The sequence below is a fragment of the Sorex fumeus genome, unplaced genomic scaffold (genome assembly GCF_029834395.1).
Source record: "Sorex fumeus unplaced genomic scaffold, SorFum_2.1 ptg000008l, whole genome shotgun sequence".
NCBI classification, from domain to species: Eukaryota; Metazoa; Chordata; class Mammalia; order Eulipotyphla; family Soricidae; genus Sorex; species Sorex fumeus.
Genome location: NW_026606065.1, coordinates 62,162,990 through 62,187,253, shown reverse-complemented (window position 1 = coordinate 62,187,253; position 24,264 = coordinate 62,162,990). Strand labels below are relative to the sequence as shown.

General features: G+C 36.7%; 1 protein-coding gene across 1 annotated transcript; it reads right to left on the bottom strand.

Moving 5' to 3' along the window:
• On the bottom strand, positions 1–22,887 carry LOC130018094 (uncharacterized; the record flags this gene model as incomplete). The annotated part of the gene is made up of 3 exons (XM_056108945.1): positions 1–248; positions 21,713–22,374; positions 22,703–22,887. Coding segments are annotated over 3 exons (1,095 nt in total), but the record flags the coding sequence as incomplete, so codon positions are not given.
• Between the last annotated feature and the right edge of the window lie 1,377 nt (positions 22,888–24,264).

Below are 24,264 nucleotides of genomic sequence, written 5' to 3'. Positions count from 1 at the left end.
TCAATGCTGGTTGGGCGACTGGTGGCGCCCGCTCTCCAGGTAGGACCCCGGAGACCCAGTGATGGGGAAAGGCACCGAAGAGCCCGCCTGGGAGCTGAGAAGTGCAGTGATCTGGGAGCGCCTCTTCCTCACGGGAGAGATGTGGCTACGGTTGCCTTCAAAACGGTCCTCCAGGTCACTCTGAGAGACGGCTGATGCCTTTGGATTCTGGAACCTTCTAGAAGTGTCTTCCCGTGTAGGCACTGCTGCTGTGGGTGGACAGTGTCACATTGGTTTGGGGTGTGTCTTGTACTGAGTCAGTGATCCAGCAGGGGCAGTGCTGTAGGTGGTAATGGTGACCATTTATATAATAAAATAAATCGTTTATAATAAAAGCATTGGATATAGAATCTTTAAAATCTCTTCAAAAATTTTTGAAAACACTAAGTTGTGTGAAGTAATGAATATTCTTATATGTTTATTTAACATAAGCGGGAAATTGTCAATTTCAGGACTCCCTTACTAAGATGTTTGAAGAAAAATAAAAACACATACTACATAGTTTGTTGCATGGCCTCCACCTACTTAAAAAGGCAGCAATTCAAAATATTTTCATTTATTAAAAAAATACTTAACCTATCACCATAACTAACAGATGCTGGCTATGAGAACATATGGCTCATTCATAATACCTAAAATTAAACTTTAAAACTCTACTTCTTGTCTCAATTTTTTTCTTATCAAGAATTCCTTTAAGCTTTTACATCTCAAAATTACATTGTTATGTTTAATTATATTCTTAGAAAAAGGGATCTTTTTAATGTCTTCATCAGTCTTACATTGAATGATTGCAGAGAAAAATGATAGACTTGGAGTTAATAAGACACAATTAGAAATTATCTTTTTTAATACTGGCTGATAAATTTAACTTTAATGACATTACATTAAATTAACGTAATAAAAATCAATCATTCTATACTACGCCTGCATTGTAGAAGATGATAGAAATGTAAGAAAATCAATTTAGCTTTTGTGCTATTTGATATGATACATGCGGTTTGTGACAGCTGAAAAACTAAAGAAAGGTCTTTGGCAACTATTAATAGTAGTGACATGGTAATTAAAATCCAATGTAATTCTAAGCAACCTTTGTTAGATTCTAATCTTTTGTGAATTGAAAAGAAAATTTGTTGGTAAATTATTTAATTCAATATATTGCTATTAATCTTCAAAGTATATTTTAATAATCTAATATTTATATTATTATATTTGTATTGAAACCAAGTAAAGATGTTGTTTTTATTGGAAATTACATTTCCTACAGAAAAGTAAAATAAGGGGAGATTTTCGTAATGACATGACTTTTTTTTGTTGTTGTTGTTCTTTAGGTCACACAGAGCGATGCACAGGGATTACTCCTGGCTCTGCACTCAGGAGTTACTCCTGGCGGTGCTAGGGAGAACGTATGGGATGCTGGGGATTGAACCTGATGTCGGCCGCATGCAAGACAAACACCCTACCCACTGTGCTATCGCCCCAGCTCATGACCTGACTTTTTTTTAAAATTTTTTTTATTAGTGAAAAGCATGAGGTACAGTTGCAGACTTACAAATTTTTGTGCTTGGGTTTCAGTTATACAATGATCGAGTACCTATCCCTTCACTAGTGCCCATTCTCCACCACCAATGAACCCAAGTATCCCTCCCAACTCCCCACCCCATTCCCCCACAAACCTGCCCCACCTCTGTGGCAGGGCATTCCCTTTTGCTCTCTCTTTCCTTTAGGGTGTTGTGGTTTGCAATAGAGATATTGAGTGGCCATAGTGTTCCGTCTGTATCTACTTTCAGCATGCATCTTGCATCCCAAGCAAGTCCTCCGAACACCCTTTACTTGGTGTTCCCTTCTCTATCTGAGCTGCCTTTTTCCCCAGCAACTGCTGCTGGCTTCCAAGCCCTGGGGCAGAACTCCTGGTACTTAACTATTCTTGGGTGTTCGTCTTCGTTCTGTTACTTTATATTCCCCAGATGAGTGTAAAATTTCTACGTCTGTCCCTCTCTTTCTGACTCATTTTACTTAGCATGATACTGTCCAAGTAGAACCACTTGTATGCAAATTTCATGACTTCATCTTTCCTAACAGCTGCATAGTGTAGATGTACCAAAGTTTCTTTAACCGGTCATCTGTTCTCGGACACCGGGGTTTTTTCCAGATTTTCGCTATTGTGAACAGTGCAGCAATGAACATAGAAGTGCAGATGTCATTTCGACTATACTTTTTTGCCTCTCTGGAATATATTCCCAGAAGTGGTATTGCTGGGTCATATGGAACCTCAATTTCTAATTTTTTGAGAATCGTCATGAGCTGACTTTTAATTTAGTTTATTGAGTGATATTTAAGTGGAATCACTGAGTAGGAAGCAATTTAACATGCTTTTTTCTTTTTTGTTAACTTTTCTTCAGATAGAATAATGGTTGAATATGTTTTCAGTTTTTGCTGAAATTTCAGACAAATGATACTTTAACTTGTGATTTAATACATATAATTCCTATCTAAAATATGTCAGTAGCATAGAATCTATTTTAACATACATTTAAAAATCATATTTTATGCTTAATCATAATATTGATGTCACTTAAAAAATTACACGCAAAAATAAACATATACTTGAAAAGACTTTTCTACCATTCCTCACTCCTTCTCTCTTTCCCTTCCTCCCTCCCTTCCTGTCTCCTTCCTTCCTTCCTTCCTTCCTTCCTTCCTTCCTTCCTTCCTTCCTTCTTTCCTTCCTTCCTTCCTGTTATTTTGGTTTAAGTGTGACACCTGGCAATGTTCAGGGTTAACTTCTGTCTCTGTTTTTAGAAAATTTCTTTGGTGTTGGGCTGGAGAGATAGCACAGCTGTAGGGCGTTTGCCTTGCATGCAGCCAACATGACCGACCCGAGTTCGATTCCTCCACCCCTCTCGGAGAGCCCGGCAAGCTACCGAGAGTATCTCGCCCACACGGCAGAGCCTGGCAAGCCACTCATGATGTATTCGATATGCCAAACACAGTAACAACAAAATCTCCAATGGAGATGTTACTGGGCCTGCTCAAGCAAATCGATGAACAACGGGAGGGCCTTTACTTTTACTTTACTTTTCTTTGGTGGTAGTCAAGGTAACTTATGAGGTGCCAAGGATTGGACCCAGGGCATTTTGACATGTACATATTACAATAATGTAAAATATTATACATTACGCCTCTCACTTACCCTTCTCCAGTCTTCATTCTTTCTCGCACTTTTAAATGTCTTATTAGTTTTCTTTTCTATCTCATCTTCCTTTATTAGATTTTATTTATATTTCTCAACAGTGTCATTCATAGTCAAATGTCTTGCCATAATTTTGATATTTTTCTTCATAGAATTTTTTTGGGTAATATATCATGGTCACGGTCCTCCCGTTGTTCATCGATTTGCTCGAGCGGGCCCAGTAATGTCTCCATCATGAGATTTGTTACTGTATTTCGCATATCCAGTACATCATGGATTGCTTGCCAGGCTCTGCCGTATGGGCGAGATACTCTCGGTAGCTTGCTGGGCTCTCTGAGAGGGGCGGAGGAATCGAACTCGAGTCGGCCATGTTGGCTGCGTGCAGGGCAAACGCCCTACCACTGTGCTATCACTCCAGCCTGTGTAATATATATACATATTTTTTTTTCAAGACTAAGGACATGTAGATTTTCACTTAGTTTTTTTTGTAAGAGTTAGTGCAGTTTCCGATCATTTTCTTGTCAATTTCTAGCTAAATTTTTTAAAACATTTAGGGGTTCTGGCTAGATTGATTTTTGGATTTGGTAGCTATTTCAGCAGAATTTATTTATTTATTTGCTCTTTGGATTATACTTGGTGATGCACAGGGGTTACTCCTAGCTTTGCACTCAGGAATTATTACTGGCAGTTCTGGGGAACCACATAAGATGCTGGGAATCAAATCAGGTACATGCCAGACAAATGACCTATCCTCTGCACTATTGCTCCAGTCCCGCAAAATTTATTTAAAAATGAAACTTTGTGGCTGGAGCAATAGTACAGAGTTAGAATGCTCGCCCTTCAGGTTTCTAACCCAAGTTCAGTTCAGGCAACCATGTGGTCCCCTAAGATTGTCACTAATGGTCCCTGAGCTTAGAACCAGGGCTAAGCCCTTAGTACAGCCCGTTGTAGCCCCCAAACAAGTAAACAACAACAACAACTTAAAAGCTATCTTATATAGTTTTAACTATATAAGTTTGCTTAACAAATTAAAAGTCAATTGACAGTGGGAGAATGAGACAGTTCAGGGTTTGAGGAAACCCTTGTTTGATACCTGGCATTGCAAATTGTGACCTAGGATCCACTAAGAATGATCCCTGAGACCACATTTGATGTGGAATCCAAAAAAATCAAACAACTCAGTGCGTTTTAAATTAAATCACCATGAGATACACAATTGCAAAGTTTTTTTTGATTGAGTTTCATTTATACAATGTTCCAACACCAGTCCCTTCACCAGTATACTTTCCTTACCCATCCTGCCTCTCCAACAGGCACTTCTCTCTCTCTCTCTCTCTCTCTCTCTCTCTCTCTATCTATCTATCTATCTATCTCTCTCTCCCTCTCACTGTAGCTTGAGTCATTGTGGTTTGCAATACAGGTACTGAAAGGTTATCATGAATATCACACTACTTCCTCTCAGCACTCAGTTCTTATCCAGAGTGACCATATCCAACTATCATTGTTAGTGGTCCCTTCTCAAACAACTCAGTGTTTGGTTTGTTTGGGGCCACACTTGGTGGTGCTCTGGCATATTCCTGATGGGCTTGGGAGACCAGGAGGTTGCAACTCCTCCAGGTCAGATGTGAGCAAGAGCAAGATAAGTGCCCTTTGCTCTGTACTATAACTGTAGCCCAAAATAAAAATTTTCATTTTAATCTGTTTCTAATCTTTCCATACTATGCAATTTATACACTAGCATATTATTTTGGAAATAACACATCATCTTGAGCGATAGCACAGCGGTAAGGCGTTTGCCTTGCATGCAGCCAACATGGCCGACCCAAGTTCAATTCCTCCGCCCCTCTCGGAGAGCCCGGCAAGCTGCCGAGAGTATCTTGCCCACACGGCAGAGCCTGGCAAGTGACCCATGATGTATTCGATATGCCAAACACAGTAAAAACAAAATCTCCAATGGAGACGTTACTGGGCCTGCTCAAGCAAATCGATGAACAACGGGAGGGCCTTTACTTTACTTACTTAAACTTTGCTCAAATAATTTGTTTTTTAATTTTATATTTCATAAATTTGAACTAAATATTTATATTATTCTTTATATATGTATGCACTTAATGTTATATTTTTCTCCCTAATTACTGTTTTAACTGAATCTTATATCTTTTGAGGTTTCCATTCATTTTTAGGAAATTGTCAGTTTGAGATTTCTTATTTGCCCATGTAATATTTTGACTTGAAGTTTAACTGCTCTGGGGTTTGAAAATGTTCTAGCTTTCTTTTGCTTATTAATTTCTTGTTTGATTGCTTTGTGGCCTCTGAGCAGATTGTATGTTTCTATTCTTTTTCTCTTGCTGAAATCAATTTTAAGACCCTAAATATGATCTTAGTGAGTAACTTGTCTGAGAAAGTATAAGGAATATTAGCAAGTTCTGCAGTTGGAAATGTTATTTATATAGCCAATTGATTAATAATAATGTTAGCCACCTGCTTTGGATAAGTTCAGATTTTTAACAACCAATACTCTTCAAAAAATCTAAACAATACAAATTGCATTTAGAAGTTAAAGACACTTTTCTATTTGAATTTTTGTTATCTTGGTTGATGTTCTATTATTAAGGAGCATTTTAATGACTTATTTCTGTATTTGATCCAAGAAAAATATTGTTGTTAGAATGCTATAAATGTTCTTCAACTTACAAAACCCCCACATAATTTAATTATGAATTTATATTTAATTTTGGTTGTATAATTATTGAAGTATTCAAAAGTAGTTTATTATATCAACAGATAAGCTCAATATATTTTACATTAGAATTGTCAAAGCATTATGCATTATTGTAAATAAAATCTATTTAAATCACTGCTGACCAATTGAAAAATTTAAGTATTGAGAAACTTAAAAACTCATTTTGCTATTGGTAGCAAACACTATTGTCATGTTGTTCTATGACTGAAAGTTTAAATCTTGTTTATCTTCATAAAAATGTCTTTCAGGTACCTAGGTCGAATAATTATAGCTTATCTGTCAACTTGTTTTATCAAATAAAATATTGGTCACTGTCACTTTATCAACTGTCATCCTGTTGTTCATCGATTTCCTCGAGCAGGTACCAGTAATGTCTCCTTTGTCCTAGCCCTGAGATTTTAGAAAGTGCCACATTCAAGACTCTTTCAGGGTCAGGAGAATGAGACTCATCATTGTTACTGGCTTTGGGCATATTGAATACATCACGGGGAGTTTCCCAGACTCTGCCATGTGGACAGGATATTTTTGGTAGCCTGCCAGGTTCTTCAGAGTAAGAACTAGATAATCAGATGCCAGCTTCCAGAAGCTGGGTTTTATAGTCTCTGGGTCTTGGCTGTTGGTGGGATTGCACGGCACGGGGGGCAGTTGGTGGGTGTAACGCCTACATACTGGAAGATGGGGGATCTGGATGGAGGAGGCCCAGTCCCAATTGGAGCAGGCTTGGAGATCTATTCCCTGGGTCCTGAACACCTGGATTCCTCTGCCGATTCCTTCATGCATGAGGCACGTGCGAACATGTGGAGAGTGTTCTTAAGCATGGCTATAGCTAGAATCGGAGGTCTTCAGCTGCTGGGGCTCTGCTCAGGGTGGGGAGGGAAACTAAACCTACCTTCCTCCAAGGGACCCTGGTGAGGACAACCAGGCGCAGAGGCAGGAGACTCCTTTATCAAAGATTAACAGACCATACACTTGAAGGTTTGTTTCTAGGTTTTTCATTCTATTCCATTGATCTGAAAGTCTGTCCTTACTTATTGTACCATGCCAACTTCAAAACTGTAGTAGAAAATGTTGGCCATGGGAGAAAAATATGTGAATCCACAGCTCAAAGATTGTCTATATGCTTTTCCTGGATAAAACTGTAATAACTTCTTCACAAAAGATTTAAGAAAACTAATAGAAATGTATTCAATGTAAAGATGGAAAAAGATGTCAGTTGCAGAGCCCAGTGTCAGTGGTGCACAGGGAGCCATTATCACTTTAGTCCTGTGACAGTTGGAAGTTTGCACCCATGCTCAACCCCAGGCATGGCCTCACAAAGCAAGAACGCTACCATTTGAGAAACATAATCATACTGAATTGGTTACTTATAAAATTTGATCAATTTTTAAATTTTATTTTTCCCTTACACATTAGATAAAAACTGTGGCTTACCAAGTTGTTCATGATGATATCATACAGATATTAAATTACACTTTTTTCTTTAAAATTCTTTGTTAACTTTGTGAGTGTGCCTTTCTTTTAATTTTGTTTTAACTTTCTTTTAACTTTCTTTTTTTAACTTTGTTTCTTTGGGAGTGTGCCAGTCCTTATATAGTACTCACTAAATTTAAATATTTTGAGCAATAAGAAAAGGTAAATACAGAATGTCATATTTTTTATTTTATAATTTTTATTAATTAAACAACATGAGGTACAGTTGTAGACTTACAAATTTTTGTGCTTGAGTTTCAATTATACAATGATCAAAATCCATCTCTCCACCAGTTCCCATTTTCCACTACCATAAGTTCCAGTATCCCTCCCACCCCCCATCCACCCATCCCACCCTGCCTCTGTGGCAGGACATTCCCTTTGGTTCTCACTCTTCTTCTGGGTTTTGTGGTTTGCAAAAGAGGCATTGAGTGGCAATCATGTTTGGTCTACGGTCTACTTTTAGCATGCTTCTTCCATCTGGGAGGATCCTCCCAACACCTTTTATTTGGTGCTCCCTTCTCTATCTGAGCTCCCTTTTCCCCTATCATGTGTGGCTGGCCTCCAAGCTATGGAGCAAAACTCCTGGTACTAATCTCGGCCACTCTTGGGTGTTAGTCTCCTATTTTGTTTATGTTCCCCAGATGAATGCAATATTTCTATGTCTATCCCTCTCTTTCTGACTCATTTCACTTAAGATGATACTTTCCATGTAGTACCACTTGTATGTAAATTTCATGACTTCACCTTTTCTAACAGCTACATAGTACTCCATTGTGTAAATGTACCAAAGTTTCTTTAACCAGTCATCTGTTCTCGGGTACTCAGGTTTTTTACAGATTCTGGCTATTGTAAAGAGTGCTGCAATAAACAAACAAGTGCAGATGTCACTTCGATTACACTTTTTTTTGCCTCTCTAGGATATATTCCCAGGAGTGGTATTGCTGGGTAAAATGGGAGCTCAATTTCTAATTTTTTGAGAATCGTCCATACTGTTTTCCAAAAGGGCCGAACCAGTCGGCATTCCCACCAACAGTGAAGGAGTGTCCCTTTCTTGCCACATCCGCACCAGCATTGGTTGCTTTTGTTCTTTTGAATGTGGGCCAGTTTCTGAGGTGTGAGATGCTATCTCATTGTGGTTTTGATCTGCATCTCCCTGATGATTAATGAGTAGAGCATTTTCTCATGTGCTTTTTTGCCATTCGGATTTCTTCCTTGAGAAAGTTTCTGTTCATTTCATTGCCCCATTTTTGGATGGGGTTGGATGTTTTCTTCTTGTGGAGTTTAACCAGTATTTTGTATATCCTGGATATCAACCCCTTGCCAGATGTGTATTCGGCGAATATCCTTTCCCATTCTGTAGACTGTCTTTGTATTTTGGTCACCTTCTTTGGAGGTGCAGAAGCTTCTTAGTTTAAGATAGTCCCATTTATCTATCTCTGTTTTCACTTGCTCGGCCAGTGGTGTGGCATCTTTGAAGATACCATTAGCTTCAATGTCATGGAGGGTTTTGCCAACTTTGTCTTCAATGTACCTTATGGTTTCTGGTCTGACGTTGAGGTCTTTAATCCATTTTGATCTTACTTTTGTACATGGTGTTAGGCAGAGTTCTGAGCCCACTTTTCTGCATGTAGCCATCCAGTTTTGCCAGCACAATTTGTTAAAGAAACTTTCCTAGTTCCACTTCACTTTTTTCGCCCCCTTATCAAAGATTAGATTATCATATGCTTGGGGGGAGATGTCAGTATACTCAACCCTGTTCCATTAGTCTACAGCTCTGCCTTTGTTCCAGTACTATGCTGTTCTAATTATTACTGCTTTTTAGTAGAGTTTGAAGTTAGGGAGGTTGATTCCTCCCATTTACTTTTTCCCAAGAATTGCTTTAACTATTCATGGGGGCTTATTGTTCCATATAAATTTCAGGAGTGTTTGCTCCATTTCTTTGAAGAATGTCATGGGTATCGTAATGGGGATCACATTGAATTTGTACAGAGCTTTGGGAAGTATTGCCATTTTGACAATGTTAATTCTCCAGATCCATGAACAGGGGATATTTTTTTCCATTTCCTCCTGTCCTCTTTTATTTCCTGAAGTAGCGTTTTGTAGTTTTCTTTGTACAGTTCCTTTACTTCCTTAGTTAAGCTGATTCCTAGGTACTTGATCTGCGGCACAATTGTGAGTGGGATTGTTTTCTTCATGTCACTTTCTTCTCTTTCACTATTTGCATATGGAAAAGCCATGGACTCTTGGGTATTGGTTTTATAGCCTGAAACTTTACTATACAAGCCTATTGTTTCTAGTAGTTTCTTGGTATAGGTTTTAGGGTTCTCTAAGTATAGTATCATATCATCTGCAAATAGTGAAAGCTTGATTTCTTCCTTTCCTACCTGGATGCCCTTAATATCTTTATCTTGCCTAACCGCTATTGCAAGTACTTCCAGTACTATATTGAACAGCAGTGGAGAGAGTGGGCATCCTTGTCTTGTACCTGATTTTAGGGGGAAGACTCACAATTTTTCCCCATTGAGGTTGATGCTTGCTGTAGGCTTGTGGTTGATGGCTTTAACTATATTGAGGAAAGTCCCCTCTATCCCCATTTTGGTGAGGGTTTTCATCATAAACGGGTGCTGGATATTGTCAAATGCTTTCTCTGCATCTATTGATATGATCATATATTTTTTATCTTTTCTTTTGTTGATATGATGGATTATGTTGATTGATTTCTGAATGTTAAACCATCCTTGCATCCATGGGATGAATCCCACTTCGTCATTGTGTATGATCTTTTGGATGAGTTGCTGAATTCTATTTGATAGTATTTTGTTGAGAATCTTCGCATCCGTGTTCATCAGGAATATCGGCCTGTAGTTTCATTTTCTTGTGGTGCCTTTATTTCCTTTTGGTATTAGAGAGATATAGACTTCATAGAAACTGTTTGGGAGAGTTTCTTTTTTTTTCAATTTCCTGGAATAGCTTGAAAAGGACTGGCAGTAGGTCCTCTTTAAATGTTTGGAAAATGTTGCTAGTGAATCCTTCTGGACCTGGGCTTTTGTTTTTGGAAGAATTTGATTACAGTTTCAATTTCCTTGATGTTAATAGGTCTACTCAGGTACTCTATATCTTCTTGATTCTGCTTTGTGAGATTACAGAATCCAGGAATTTATTCATTTCTTCTAGGTTCTCTTATTTCGTGGCATACAGACATTCAAAGTGGTCTCTGATGATCTTTTGAATTTCTTTTGTTTCTGTTGTGATATCCTCATTCTTATTTCTGATTTGATTTATTAGGGTTCTGTTTCTCTCTTTCTTTGTGAGTGTTGCTAGTGGTTTATCTATCTTATTTATGATTGTCATATTTTTAGTGGAAATTTTAGGCTTTTTGATCAACTGAGTGCACATAAATTCCCTGATGTATAAATTCTAAAATATACAATAATAGCATAGCTTTGCAGTTTTTAAAATTCTACAGAAAAATGTCATATGTGAGCAAAGTTCATTTATAATATGTTTTAATATATTAGCATGAGTTATAGAATTTTCCCATGTAATTAATATTAAAATTTATGTCAATTAGAAACCTGCACATGGTATAAGATACTAGAAAATTATCATGAAACTTTTTATGGAAATGCTTATAAATATCAGGAGTTGAAGTTTAGCTAAATAATTTCTAAGACAATGTCAATGAGGTGATTTTAATGACTGTCATTTAAAATATATAGTGTATAATTTATTCTAATTTTGCATAAAAATTGAAATTTAAAAAATCAAAAATTAGAGGCAAAAATAAAAAAATTATGAGGAATAAGATGCAATCATTAGGGGCATATGCTGCCAGAGCCCATGTGCTTCTTGCACCCTTCCTGAACATATGTGTCACCTGTATCTTCCCTCTTGAGATGTGTATTTTTATGTTTTCGTGTCTAATGCTAGGATGTGTGTAGGGGCTCTCTCTGCCCTGGAGAAGCCCACGTTCTCTCTTGAGCATGTTACTCTCTCTCTTACTCCCCACTCTCTCCTACTTTCTCTTCCTCCTTCCCTTCAAAAAACTCTCCAAATAAAATCTTTTTCACTTAAAAAATAAAGATGTAATCATCAAAAATTATCAATTGCCTTTCCTCTTTTGGAGATGATGAAATGTATGAGAAATTTTGTGCAAAGCAATTTACACTCACTTGTCAAATGCAAAGATCATTATATAGAGAGACTCACAGTTACTACTAGGCAGAACAAATAGTAAGAATTAATTCTTATATTTCAATTAACAGTGAGATATAGTATCATCATAGACTGTTATCTTTTATATATTTCCTTTACATATTTTCCAGACAATATTTAATTCATAGTGATATATATAGAACATATATGTGCTAATATATGTTTGTATTTCAATTAATATGCATCATAAAATGTATATGTTGTCTCTTACTAAAAGATATGTAGATGCTTGGTAAAGAACTTAGGATTCTCAAGATATAGTGTCATATCATTTGCAAATAGTGAGAGACAATACTAAATCCTCTACCAAGAAACTCCTAGAAACAATAGTCTTGTACAGTAAAGTTGCCGGCTATAAAATCAATGCCCAAATAAACCATGACCTTCCTACATGCAAATAGTGAGAGAGAGGAAAGCGACATGAAAAAAATAATCCCTTTCACAATTGTGCCCCAGAAAATCAAATACCTCAGAATCAGCCACACTAAAGAGGTAAAGGATCTCTACCATGAAAACTACAAAACACTACTCCATGAAATAAAAGAGGACATGAGAAAATGGAAACATATCCCCTGCTCATGGATAGGAAAAATCAACATCGTCAAAATGGCAATACTTCTGAAGGCATTATACAGATTAAATGCAATCCCTATAAGGATACCCTTGAAATTTTTCAAAGAAATAGATCAAGCACTCCTGAAATTCATATGGAACAACAAACACCCACAAATAGCTAAAACAATTCTTGGGTAAAAGACGTGGAGAGGCATTACCCTCCCCAACCTTAAACTCTACTATAAAGTGGTAATAATTAAAACAGCATGGTACTGGAACAAAGCCAGGGCCACAACCAATGAAACAGGGTAGAATATCCCTACACACAACCCTAAATGTATGAACATCTGATCTTTGATAAGGGAGCAAAAGTGTGAAGTGGAACAAGGAAAACCTCTTCAGCAAATGGTGCTGGCATAACTGGACAACCACATGCAAAAAACTGGGCTTAGACCTCGACTTAACACCATGCACAAAAGTCAGATCAAAATGGATTAAAGATCTCAACATCAGGCCAAATTCCATAAGATACATTGAAGACAAGGTTGGCAAAACCCTCAACGATATTAAGACTAATGGTATCTTCAAAGACAACACTCCACTGTCCAACCAAGTGGAAACAGAGATAAACAAATGGGAATATCTTAAATTAAGAAGCTTCTGCACCTTAAAAGATACAATAACTGGAATATATAGACAATCTACAGAATGGGAAAGGATATTTACCCAATCCCCATCTGATAAGGGGTGGATATCAAGGATATACAAAGCAGTGGTTGAACTCTACAAGAAGAAAACATCTAACCCTACCAAAAAATGGGGTGATGAAATGAACAGAAACTTTCCAAGAAAAGAAATCTGAATGGCTAAAAGGCACATGAGAAAATGCTCTACATCACTAATCATCAGGGAGATGCATATCAAAACAACAATGAGATATCATCTCACACCACAAAGACTGGCCCACATCCAAAAAAAAAAAGCAACCAGTGTTGGCGTGGATGTGGCGAGAAAGGGACTCTCCTTCACTGCTGGAGGGGGTGCCGACCTGTTCAGCCCTTCTGGAAAACAGTATGGACGATTCTCAAAAAATTAGAAATTGAGCTCCCATTTGACCCTGAAGTACCACTCTTGGGAATTATTCTGAAGAGGCAAAAAAGTACAGTCGAAATGACATTTGCACTTCTATGTTTCTTGCTGCACTATTCACAATAGCCAATATCTGGAAAAAACCCGAGTGCCCAAGAACACATAACTGGTTAAAGAAACTTTGATGCACAATGTGATATACACAAACCACAGCACCCAAAATGTGATCTACACAATGGAGTACTATGCAGCTGTTAGAAAAGATGAAGTCATGAAATTTACATACAAGTCGTACTACATAGAACATATCATGCTAAGTGAAATGAGTCAGAAAGAGAGGGACAGACATAGAAAGATTGCATTCATCTGGGGAATGTAAAGTAACAAATTGGGAGACTAACACCCAAGAATAGCCAAAATAAGTACCAGGAGGTTCACTCCATGGCTCAGAGGACAGCTACACATGCTGGGGGAGAAGGCATCTCAGATAGCGAAGGGATTACCAAATAAAGGGTGTTGGGAGGATCCTCTCAGGATGAGAGATGCATGCTGAAAATAGACTATAGAACAAACATGATTGCCACTTAATGCCTCTTTTGCAAACCACAGCACCCAAAAGGAGAGAGACAACAAAAGGAAATGCCCTTCCACAGGGGTGGGGTGGGATGGGGGGATGCGGGGTTGCAGGAGGGATTCCGGGAGCATTGGAGATGGGGAATGGGCACTCAATGGGCACTCAATGGAGGAATAAGTAATCAATCATTGTATAACTGAAACTCAGAACATGAATCTGTAAGTCTACAACTGTACCTCAAGTTGTTTCACTAATAAAAAAAAATTAAGTCTTTTAAAAAAATAAAAATAAATGGTATGTAGATGCATTGAGACTTTAATTGAATATTAAAGTTTCATACATTCTGAATTTGATCACTTGTTCACTTGACATCTGTTACTCATTGATTTACTCAAGCAGGCACCAGTAACATCTCCATTCATCCCTGTCGTGTGCTAGTGTAGTCCAATGGCATCTGATTGTTCAAGGAACATGAAGAGCCTCAAACCGATCATTCAGGGTATTGACAAAGAAGTCTGACTATATCATAGGTGGGCGGCCACATGATCTTTTGACGTCCCGTGGAATCCAGTCGGTAATGGCTCTAGTCCAGTGGTCACCTCCAAATCACATTTTGTGTCCAGCCCATCTAATTTTCGATGCCTTGGCAAACGAGACAGTGTCCCTGATTCTCGGTTGTTGATTGAGGTCGAAACTCCAGATTCTTTATTTTTATTCTTTATTTTTACAAATATTTAAAGTGACCTGTTTTTATCTAAGAAAAGTGAATTTAGTAAAAATATTCAAATAAAGGAGTATGCTGTGCTCTAAATTTGTCTATCATAATTCAATTTATAAGCCAGAACATATGCTGATTTCACACAAAATTATAACCAGTATTAAAGATGCATTATCAAAAATATGAGGTCCAGAAAGATAGTACAGCAGTGATGGCACTTGTCTTGCCTGTGGCAGACTCTGAGTGCATTGTGGCACCACATAGGGTTCTCTAAGCAGGTATGTTCATTTAGCACAGAGCCAGGAGAAAATCCTGAGCACTGCTGGGTGGGACCCAAATATCAAAAAGAATAAAGAAAGAAAGAAAGAAAGAAAGAAAGAAAGAGAGAAAGAGAGAGAGAGAGAAAGAAAGGAAGGAAGGAGGAAGGAAGGAGACAAAACTCATGATTTATGGAAAAACAAGTACCAATTTTTGTTATTGAAATTAGTCTTTTCAGGTATTGTCTTAAACAGTAGCTGAACAAATATATTGGAGTTAGGTATGGTAAAAGAAGAAAAATGAGATTATACAACTAATATTTGCATTAAATATTTACATAATACAGATATAAACATAAAATAAAGTAAAGAAATTTTTTTACAGATTAAAAGTTTTATGAAAAGAAATGTCCCCCACACATACTCTTTCTTTCCCCCTTGTGGATGAATTTGAATCTCACAAAACCTGTAACTATTTTGTGTGCATATGGTGCCAGGGAAACGGTACCACGTTTATTATGGTTTTGAGAGGTTAAAATCATACTATCAGTTGTGAGGTTCTGAGTTTAATACCTGGTACCTTATGACCACCTGAAAATTGCCATGTGTGAATATGGCATTCTATAATTTAATTTAATAATTAAAATGAATATTTTAAAGCATCCTGTATAGCAGAGCAGTAAAACTCAGGAAATTTAATAAGATATTTTTTCTTTGAGATGTTAAAAAAATGTACTGATGGGGCCACAGAGATAGTACAAATGAAGGGTATTAATAGTATACGCGAGAGGAACAGGAGCAAAGAGTGATTCGAACATCAGTCCTGGCCTGAGAACTAAATTTTCTTTCCTCCATATCCAGGAGAGTATTACTCTGAGTGTACACCACACCCACTGATGCAATACTTATAAAAATAACTTAATATATGTTTTAGTATAAAATAAATTGTTTCTATTTGTCATTTTAATAAATTATTTGATCAAATTAAAAATATTCTCAGATGTTTCCTGAAACTAACAATATGTAAATTTAATTAATGTCAGCTTTACAATGTATTTATAATACCTACTTAATTATTTAGATTACCTCACTGTTTCAAATGTGTGCACCATTGTTTAGGGTTTGCACATTCAGCTTTACTTAACTAATTTTTCACAGGTTGCCATAGTTGGCAATAAATCATGACTCATTTTTTATTCTCATCTTGTCAAGGAAGTAATGTAGCTATTTATATCAATATAAAATATGCAGATATATAATTAGAAAGTGTTTTTAATTATTGTCTTGCTTCCCAATAACAATAAACCTAGTCAGCTGATGACAAAAATGTATCCCAACACAATTTCTACTAATGTTAATAGTATACAAAAGTAATTAATCATCACAAATATGATCCTACAGGTAAATTTCACTTCTAATACAAACAATATTTTCTATACAGTGCTCTGGTAAAATTAAAAACAGAGTGAAATGAATGCGATATTTAGGACTACATAAGTAGAAAATTCATCTCCTGGTAATCATTACTTTAATTGGTAAAATACTCTTTTTTAGTACTCATATTTACTATTAACAAAAAAGAGAAAGAGCAGATGCAATTTAACAGACATAAAGTTACTTTACTTTTCAACAGATGTGTAAATCATCTCAGACATCTGTTTGCTCTATTTTAATGCCTATTCATGTGTCTAAGTGTATAATTTGTATCAATTTATAAAATTATCTTAATAAAAATGAATACTTTAAAAGAATTGAAGCTTTGAAAAAATAAGATATTTTAAAGCATTCTGTGTAGCATAGCAGTAAAACTCAGGAAACTTAATAAGATGTTTTGTCTTTGAGATGTTAAAAAAATGCACTGATGGGGCCACGGAGATAGTACAAATGAAGGGCATTAATAATATATGCGAGAAGAACAGAAAGATAGTATAGCAAAGAGTGAGTAAGCCTTTTGTACAGCCAGGTTTGTGCCCAAAGCAAATAGTAGTAGCAGTGGTCATAGTAGTAGTCGTAGTAGTAGTCGTAGTAGTCAAAGTCATAGTCAAAGTAGTAGTCAAAGTGGTAGTAGTAGTAGTAAAATTAAAACAAAAATCACCCAGTTTTGTGAAGAAATACTTTATATAATAACCTATAATTAAGGAGCTTCTGATTATTTCCTGTAAATGTAATATCAGTAATAAAAGTCAATTAAGTATATTTCAAACAAAATTTCTTCAATAATGTCATGATTTTGAATATCCTCATGGCAAACTCATCAAAATATCATTCTGACTATACATCATTGAGGTTTTATCAGTTATTGTCACCTCCAAAAACACTCTCCCCTAACTATAAAATATATCCTCAAACTATAAACTTCTTGATGATTTTAATGCACTAAATTATTGATTTAAATCAAATCAATAATATATGATTCATTGAAAATGTATTTTAAGGACAATTTTACTTTATTAAATATCCTAAGCCTTCTAGCATATTGGTCTTACTATTTAGTTAATCATCGATCTTTGGGAGGTAATTGCCCTTATCTAACCTCTAGACTCCACTCTTTCTGCAGATTAAGCTAAATATTTCATGTAGACTATAGTATTTCCCATTGAATCCTCACCCTCTTTAAAATCTTAATTTTCTTACCATTGTAAGATGTTATTATTTTGAACTTGCAGGACTCTATGCTATGTTCATCATCTGAGTGTTAGGATTCCTCTACCATTTTTTCAAGATTCCAATAACTCTCACTAGCACTCTCAGATTCAATTTAGCTCAGTGTTACTTCCATTAGGTGGACCATCACCTGCTTTGTTTCTTTATACTCCACAAAGGAGTAAATCATCTGTTCCTTGTTTTTCTCTGTAATTCACATCGCTTAGCTTGACTTCCTCCAGTTGCATTCAAGTTGCAGCCAACGGCAATATTTCTTTCTCATATCCAACTTGTACCCTTCTGTGCATCTATACCACAGATTCTTTGCTCCTTTTGAAGGTCTCCCAAAGATTCACTCAGCTGTGGAAATATTTCTATCCTATTTCACTCCCCTTATCGCCACAAAAGTTCACAAACTCATTTTCAAGAGAGTCAGTCTCTTTACAGATTCTTGAATGAAACAGCTGGCACTACAGGATTTGGAGGTCATGGCATTGTTAGTGTCCAGCTGGAGAGAAGGTTTCCAACTGAGTTTTTGGAGTACTTCATTTCCCTGTCCTTCACACTCCCCTAGAGTATTTTGCCTTATCTATTTTCTCATTTAACTTTCTTTCTGCTAAATTCCTGTTTACTGAAGGAGATAATTAGCTCTGGGTGATTATGATAATTTTGTCTTCACTCTCCAGTTATTCTCCCAATAGGCACACAAACACACACACACACACACACAAACACACACACAAATGCTTAGCAAAGTGGTTTTCCATCCCTCTTGGAGAACTGCAAGCTTTATGAGTAGCGTGTGAAGTTAATACATGTTAGATTTGTATATCTGTCCTAAAATTTTCTGTCCTAGAATTTCTAACTCAATATAACCATCTGTTCCACTAGAAGTAAGGAATGACTTTGAGAATTCTTGTCCAATGAATTTTTTCCTCTCTTCTATCATTTCTTTACAAATATTTTTGTGTGTTGTAGCGATATGAGAATAAATCATTAAAGGTAAAGGAAAAATAAGTAGAATATTTCTCTTTCCATCCATGTTTACCAATACCTCTTAGTAAATTGTGCAATGATATGTATTTGTATCTATTTTCTGATTGAGTTATTATGATATATAAGTATAGGTATAGAAGTATATAGATGAAGAAATTTGGTGACGCAGATTTAATCATTTTAATATTCGTACATATTTTACTTCTTGGGTTGGAGCAATAGCACAGCGATATGGAATTTGTCTTGCAAGCAGCTAGCCAGGCCTAGACGGGTTCAATTCCTCTGCCCCTCTTGGAGAGCCCGGCAAGCTACCAAGAGTATCTCGCCTGTGCAGAAAAGCCTGGCAAACTATTCGTGACATATTCAGTATTCCAAACACATTAATAACAAGTCTCAAAATGAAGACATTTTACTGGGCCCACTCGAGCAAATCGATGAACAAGGGGAGGACAGTGTTTGTTTACTTCTTGCCTACAATGAGTATATTTGTGTGTGTGATATTATTGTGGCAACAATAATTATTCATTTAAAATGGAAAATATTAATGATTATTCAGTTGAGTTTCTCTGAACAATAAAGTTATTTGATATATGTATCTTCTTTATCAAAATTTTCCTGAATAACATGACATATTGAAGATATGGCATTGATTAATTCGTACAGATAAAAACAGAAAAGTCTGTTATACTTTAGATTATCGTGGTATTCTTTATCAGATGAATTCTTTGATAACATGTATTAATCTTATTCCTTACATTTTTATTACTATATTGATTCAATACACTGTTATATTTTGTTTAATTGAGCCCTTAATGAAAATGGTGGATTTAAAATAAGACTTAATTTAAAAGTAAATTTAGCCATCTTTTTCCAATGTTGTAAAACAGTGCCAAATTCTTGACAGGTGATTTTCCAGTGTTGACAAAAATAAACTAAACCTGCCAACAAAAGGTTCCCTCATATCTTATTCATACATAGGTGAGATATGTAAAAAAATTAAATTAAATAAATTTTAGCAGACATAACGATGCACATAAGTTGGCACAAAAGTGGCTAATAATTTGGAAAGAATTTTTGCACATACTTAACCAGTAAAGCTATGAAGGAAAAATTAGAAGTTTTTTCTCCTTAAGAACCTAATAATGTGCCTCGCGATTGTTGCCTTTATTCATTATGAGGTTAATTTTAAGATTATGTACACGTAGTCCCAAGAGTCAGAGACTAGGCAATTCTGCATTCTAAACTAAAACCTTTACACATCTTATCTCTGGTTTCAAAGAAATTCCTTACAAAAAGAATAACCAGAATCAGCTGGTGTCTTATACCTGAAACAACATTCTACTATATTATTCTGATGTAAACCTTTCAGCATTTCATATCTTCATTCATTAATTCATATTTTCAATCTTCTTGATTATTTTCCTTAGGCTTCCCAAAAGGCATCAGTTTATCATTTTAATTTTCTTTGTGATTTATTTATTTTTTGTCTGACTCCTTTAACTAGATTTTAGATTTCAAGAGCATAAAATATGAACTCTTAATTATTGGTTTACTGTCCAATGTCTACCATGGCACATAGGCATTTGAAATATATTTGATTTATTTATTGTATGCATGCAAAAAGATCAATATTTTTATTAAAATGTAATGTTCAGAACTGAAAAGATTGCCCCAGGGCAAAGTATGGACTTAGATTTTTGTAGTTCACACAATTTGCTAAAATCTCCAAGCCTTTGGAAACATTGATTTTTCAACTGCTAGGAATTTCATGAATGATTATACTCTATTGCAGCTGATTGTGCTTACCCTGATCTTTTTAACTTCTATTTGCTTGCATTAGCATGGACTAATACATTTTTCATTAGAAACTGCATCTAATGCTCATTTTAAACTTATTTTTGCTCTATTAATGGTTTTTATATTTTAAGAAGCAAGCAAACTAAGGACTGGGTAATTGTATAAATGGAGGATCATCAGTGTGATGCACAAATCATTTTTTATCTAATGGTATAAATGTTTAATTTCCATGATTTCTGACATGACCTCTCCACTAACACAGCTTAATTGCACTTCTAAGGGCAGTACCATATATCAGCTTAAGTAGAATGACTGCCTTAAATTAGAATCTGCCTCTGCACAATAAGAAAGACCTAAAAGCTGCAAATATCTGTAAAACCTTCTTTTAGTCTAAACTGTGGAGGCTTTTTACTTAAGCTTTGAATGATAAAAGTATTTATAACCAGTATGGTTAGCTATTCTACTTATTTCTACAACAGAGAAACACTAAAATGTAAGGAAACAACTTTCAATTTGAGCAACTGAAGAGTATAAGAACAATTGGAAAGAAATTGGGGCACCGAGCCAAAACAAGTCTAAATGTCTAAATGCCTTAGAGAAGATTTAGTGTTGAGAAATTTTCCATTGAAGGACAACTTAATGCCCTTCAATGTTCTCAAATGTGCTGTGTCTTTTAAACATTTTTAAGTATCACAAAAGTGTCAACTACTTTTGTAAACTGAAATAATTCCCATGATCTCCAACTGAACTTTCAATTAAAAATAATATTTAGTGTCATGATATAAGACAAAAATTGCAAAAAATATGACATTATATGAGTTAAAACTATAAGTGTATATATATATACATATATATTATTGAATGAAAAACAGAAATTGTAAGGCTTGCATTTTATATCTAATTCTACTAGAACCTATCATAATTACTGTGAAATAAAAGATAAAAGCCAGAATAATTTTAATTAAGATTGATCACTTGATCACTTGATCACTTGACTTCCTGTTAATCATTGATTTGCTTGAGAGGGTGCAAGTAACGTCTCCATTTGTCTCTGTCGTGTGCGCTAGTGTAGCCCAAAGGCATCTGTTCATTCTAGGAACAAGAATAGCATCAAAACCATCATTCAGGGACTTGAAGAAGTTTGACCAGCTTGTAGGGAGGGCAGATCGGGCAATAGTTGCCAATGTTGTGGATGTCTCCTTCTTGTACAGTAGAATGGTCCTGCTGGTTTTCCATTGGGACAGAACCTTGCATTCAGACAGGTAGTGCGTGAAGAACTGAGCCAGTGTATTGATGAGTACTGATGGCAGGTTCTTCAGATGTTCACATCTGACCTTGTCTCGGCTATGTGCTGTTCACTTCTTTACAGATAAAATGGCATGTCAGATTTCGGAAGGGAGGACTTTGGGAACGACTTATCCACCCTGCGGAATTTGATATGTGGGCAGGTGGACATGGCTATCAAAGAGATACAAGTAGAAGTCATGAATAATATTCTCCATTGCCCTTCTGGAAGATGTGATAGATCCATCAGAATGTTGGAGGGCAGTCATCTTGGTCTTGTAGTTGGCTAATGACAGGTGGGCATTGTGAATGCTTTTCCCAGCTCTTGCCACATCTGCCAGCACCAATGCTCTTCTCCCTTTGAGGTCTTCTTTTCTCTCATCTCTGTACTGCTTTGTGAGCTCAGAAGTCTGCTTGTGATTGTCTGAGGCATGTGCCAAATCACGTTGGTGAATAAGTAAAGAATTTTCTTTTGTGGCCATTTTTCTCTTTGCGTTCCTCACACAATCATGGAGTTGCTGAACCAGTTGATCGTATTCCTTGTCAATGTTGTCAATGACGGCATCTTTCCATGTTGCAGCAGTAGTGCCAAAGAGCTCCCAGTTGGTCGTTCTGGGAGTTCTCTTCTTAAACCTTGCAGCCTTTTCTTCCCGTTCTGTGAAGTAGAATTTTGCACGAAGAAGATGGTGGTTCAATCCCGTTTGGAATTTTGGGACAACGGTAACATTGGTCAGGCAAAACCATTGATTGAAAACAATGTGGTCAATTTTGTGGTGGAACTGTCCACCGGGAGACTCCCATGTCTAACATTTAGATTCGGCCTACTGGAACTGTGAGTTACCATGGATGGTCTTAGTTGGCATGATGAACTAAGACAATCTCTCACCCTGTTCGTTCCATTCTAGGCCATGGGTCCCAATGTGGAGTTCTTCAGCTGATCTTCTCGGTCCTATATTGACATTAAAATCACCGACAATGATCTTGTAGAAGGTGTGGTCGTCTCTATAGAGCTTCTCCAGCTCCATATAGAACTTCTCAATTTCTCCTCCATCATAATTGGATGTTGGTACATAGACAATGAAGATATAAACTGCTGGCAATGAGCCATCCAATTCGGGTTGTTAGTCATTCAAATGAATCAATGCTCATGTCCATGTTCGTTTTGACAAGGACACTGACGCCTCCGATGCTTTTTTTGTCACATGTTTTAAGGAAAAGTTCTTTTTCAGTGTCGAAACTGGCGTGATGTGATTGATACCTCCTTGTCTCAGTCAGACCAGTGACGTCATACTTGATCTTCCGTGCTTGTACCATCAGGTCCCCGGTGGATGCATCTGATGCCAGCATACGTGCAGTGAAAGTACAGACAATCATTTTTGTCTTTCTCCAGTTTGGCAGTCTAGTTCAGACTTGAGATTTTATCACCCTCTCCTTCCTCCTGCTTCTGAACGTTTCCATATTGGTGACTCCTTCATAGTCAGGGGAATGAGACCCATTGTAGTTACTGGTTTTGGCATATCAAGTATGCAATGGATAGCTTGCCAGGCAAGCTCTGCTGTGCGGGCAGAATGCTCTCGATAGCTTGCCAGGATCTCTGAGAGGGATAGAAGCTTTTGAGGTGGCCTCTAATTGCCTTTATATATGTTCCCATGGTTCAAACTATATTTGAGCCCTATCAAATATGGTGTGGCAATCCTGGAAGATGGGTATTAAGTGTTGTATGTTGTATGGAAAGCGTCCTGGAGCTTGGCAGTGGCTGGGTAGTGGAGGTAGTGTAGAACTGCAGGTAAGGTATATATCTGGTACCAGTAGGGTGAGTGGTTGGTAGAAACAGACAGGCAGGGTAGGGTGGGGCTCCCGGTTTTAATCCCTTCATCACCTGTGGTTTGTGGGAGCAAGCAGAGGATCTTTGTCCCTGGGTCCATGTAGCCTGAAGTTCAAGGTCTCAGAGTTCTGTTTATCTTGTTCTGTGGGGCTTTACTCATGCGTGAGTCTTGGCCCGAGCATATGGAAAGCATCCTGGAGTGTGGCAGTGGCTGGGTAGTAGAGGTAGTGGAGCTATATTCTAAAATACCATTGTATAAAATATACCATTAAGCTATATTCTAAAATGCCATTGTATAAAATAATGAGATTTTATAGATAAGTTTTTTCAAAAGTCTTAAGCAGTTTCCATTGTAACATTACATTTTTCAGGAGTACAGCATCACAAATCAAAGTCTATATGTACTAGCTTATGTTAGCTATATAATCTTTGGTAAGGGAGCAAGAGATGCGAAGTGGAGAAAGAAAAGTATCTATAACAAATGCTGCTGGCAAAACTGGACAATCACATGCAAAAAAAATGGGCTCAGACCTCTAGCTAACACCACGCACAAAAGTCAGATCAACATCAGAGCAGAATCCATAATGCACATTGAAGAAAATGTCAGAAAAACCCTCTACAACATTGAAGCTAAAGATATCTTCAAGTACAAAACGCCATTGACCAAGCAAGTGGAAACAGAGATAAACAAATGGAACTGTCTTAAACTAAGAAGTTTCTACACCTCAAAAGAAACAGTGACCAAAATACAAAGACAGTCTACAGAATGGGAAAGGATATTCACCCAATACCCCTCCAATAAGGGGTAAATATCAAGGATATACAAAGCACTGGTTGAACTCTACAAGAAGAAAACATCCAATCCC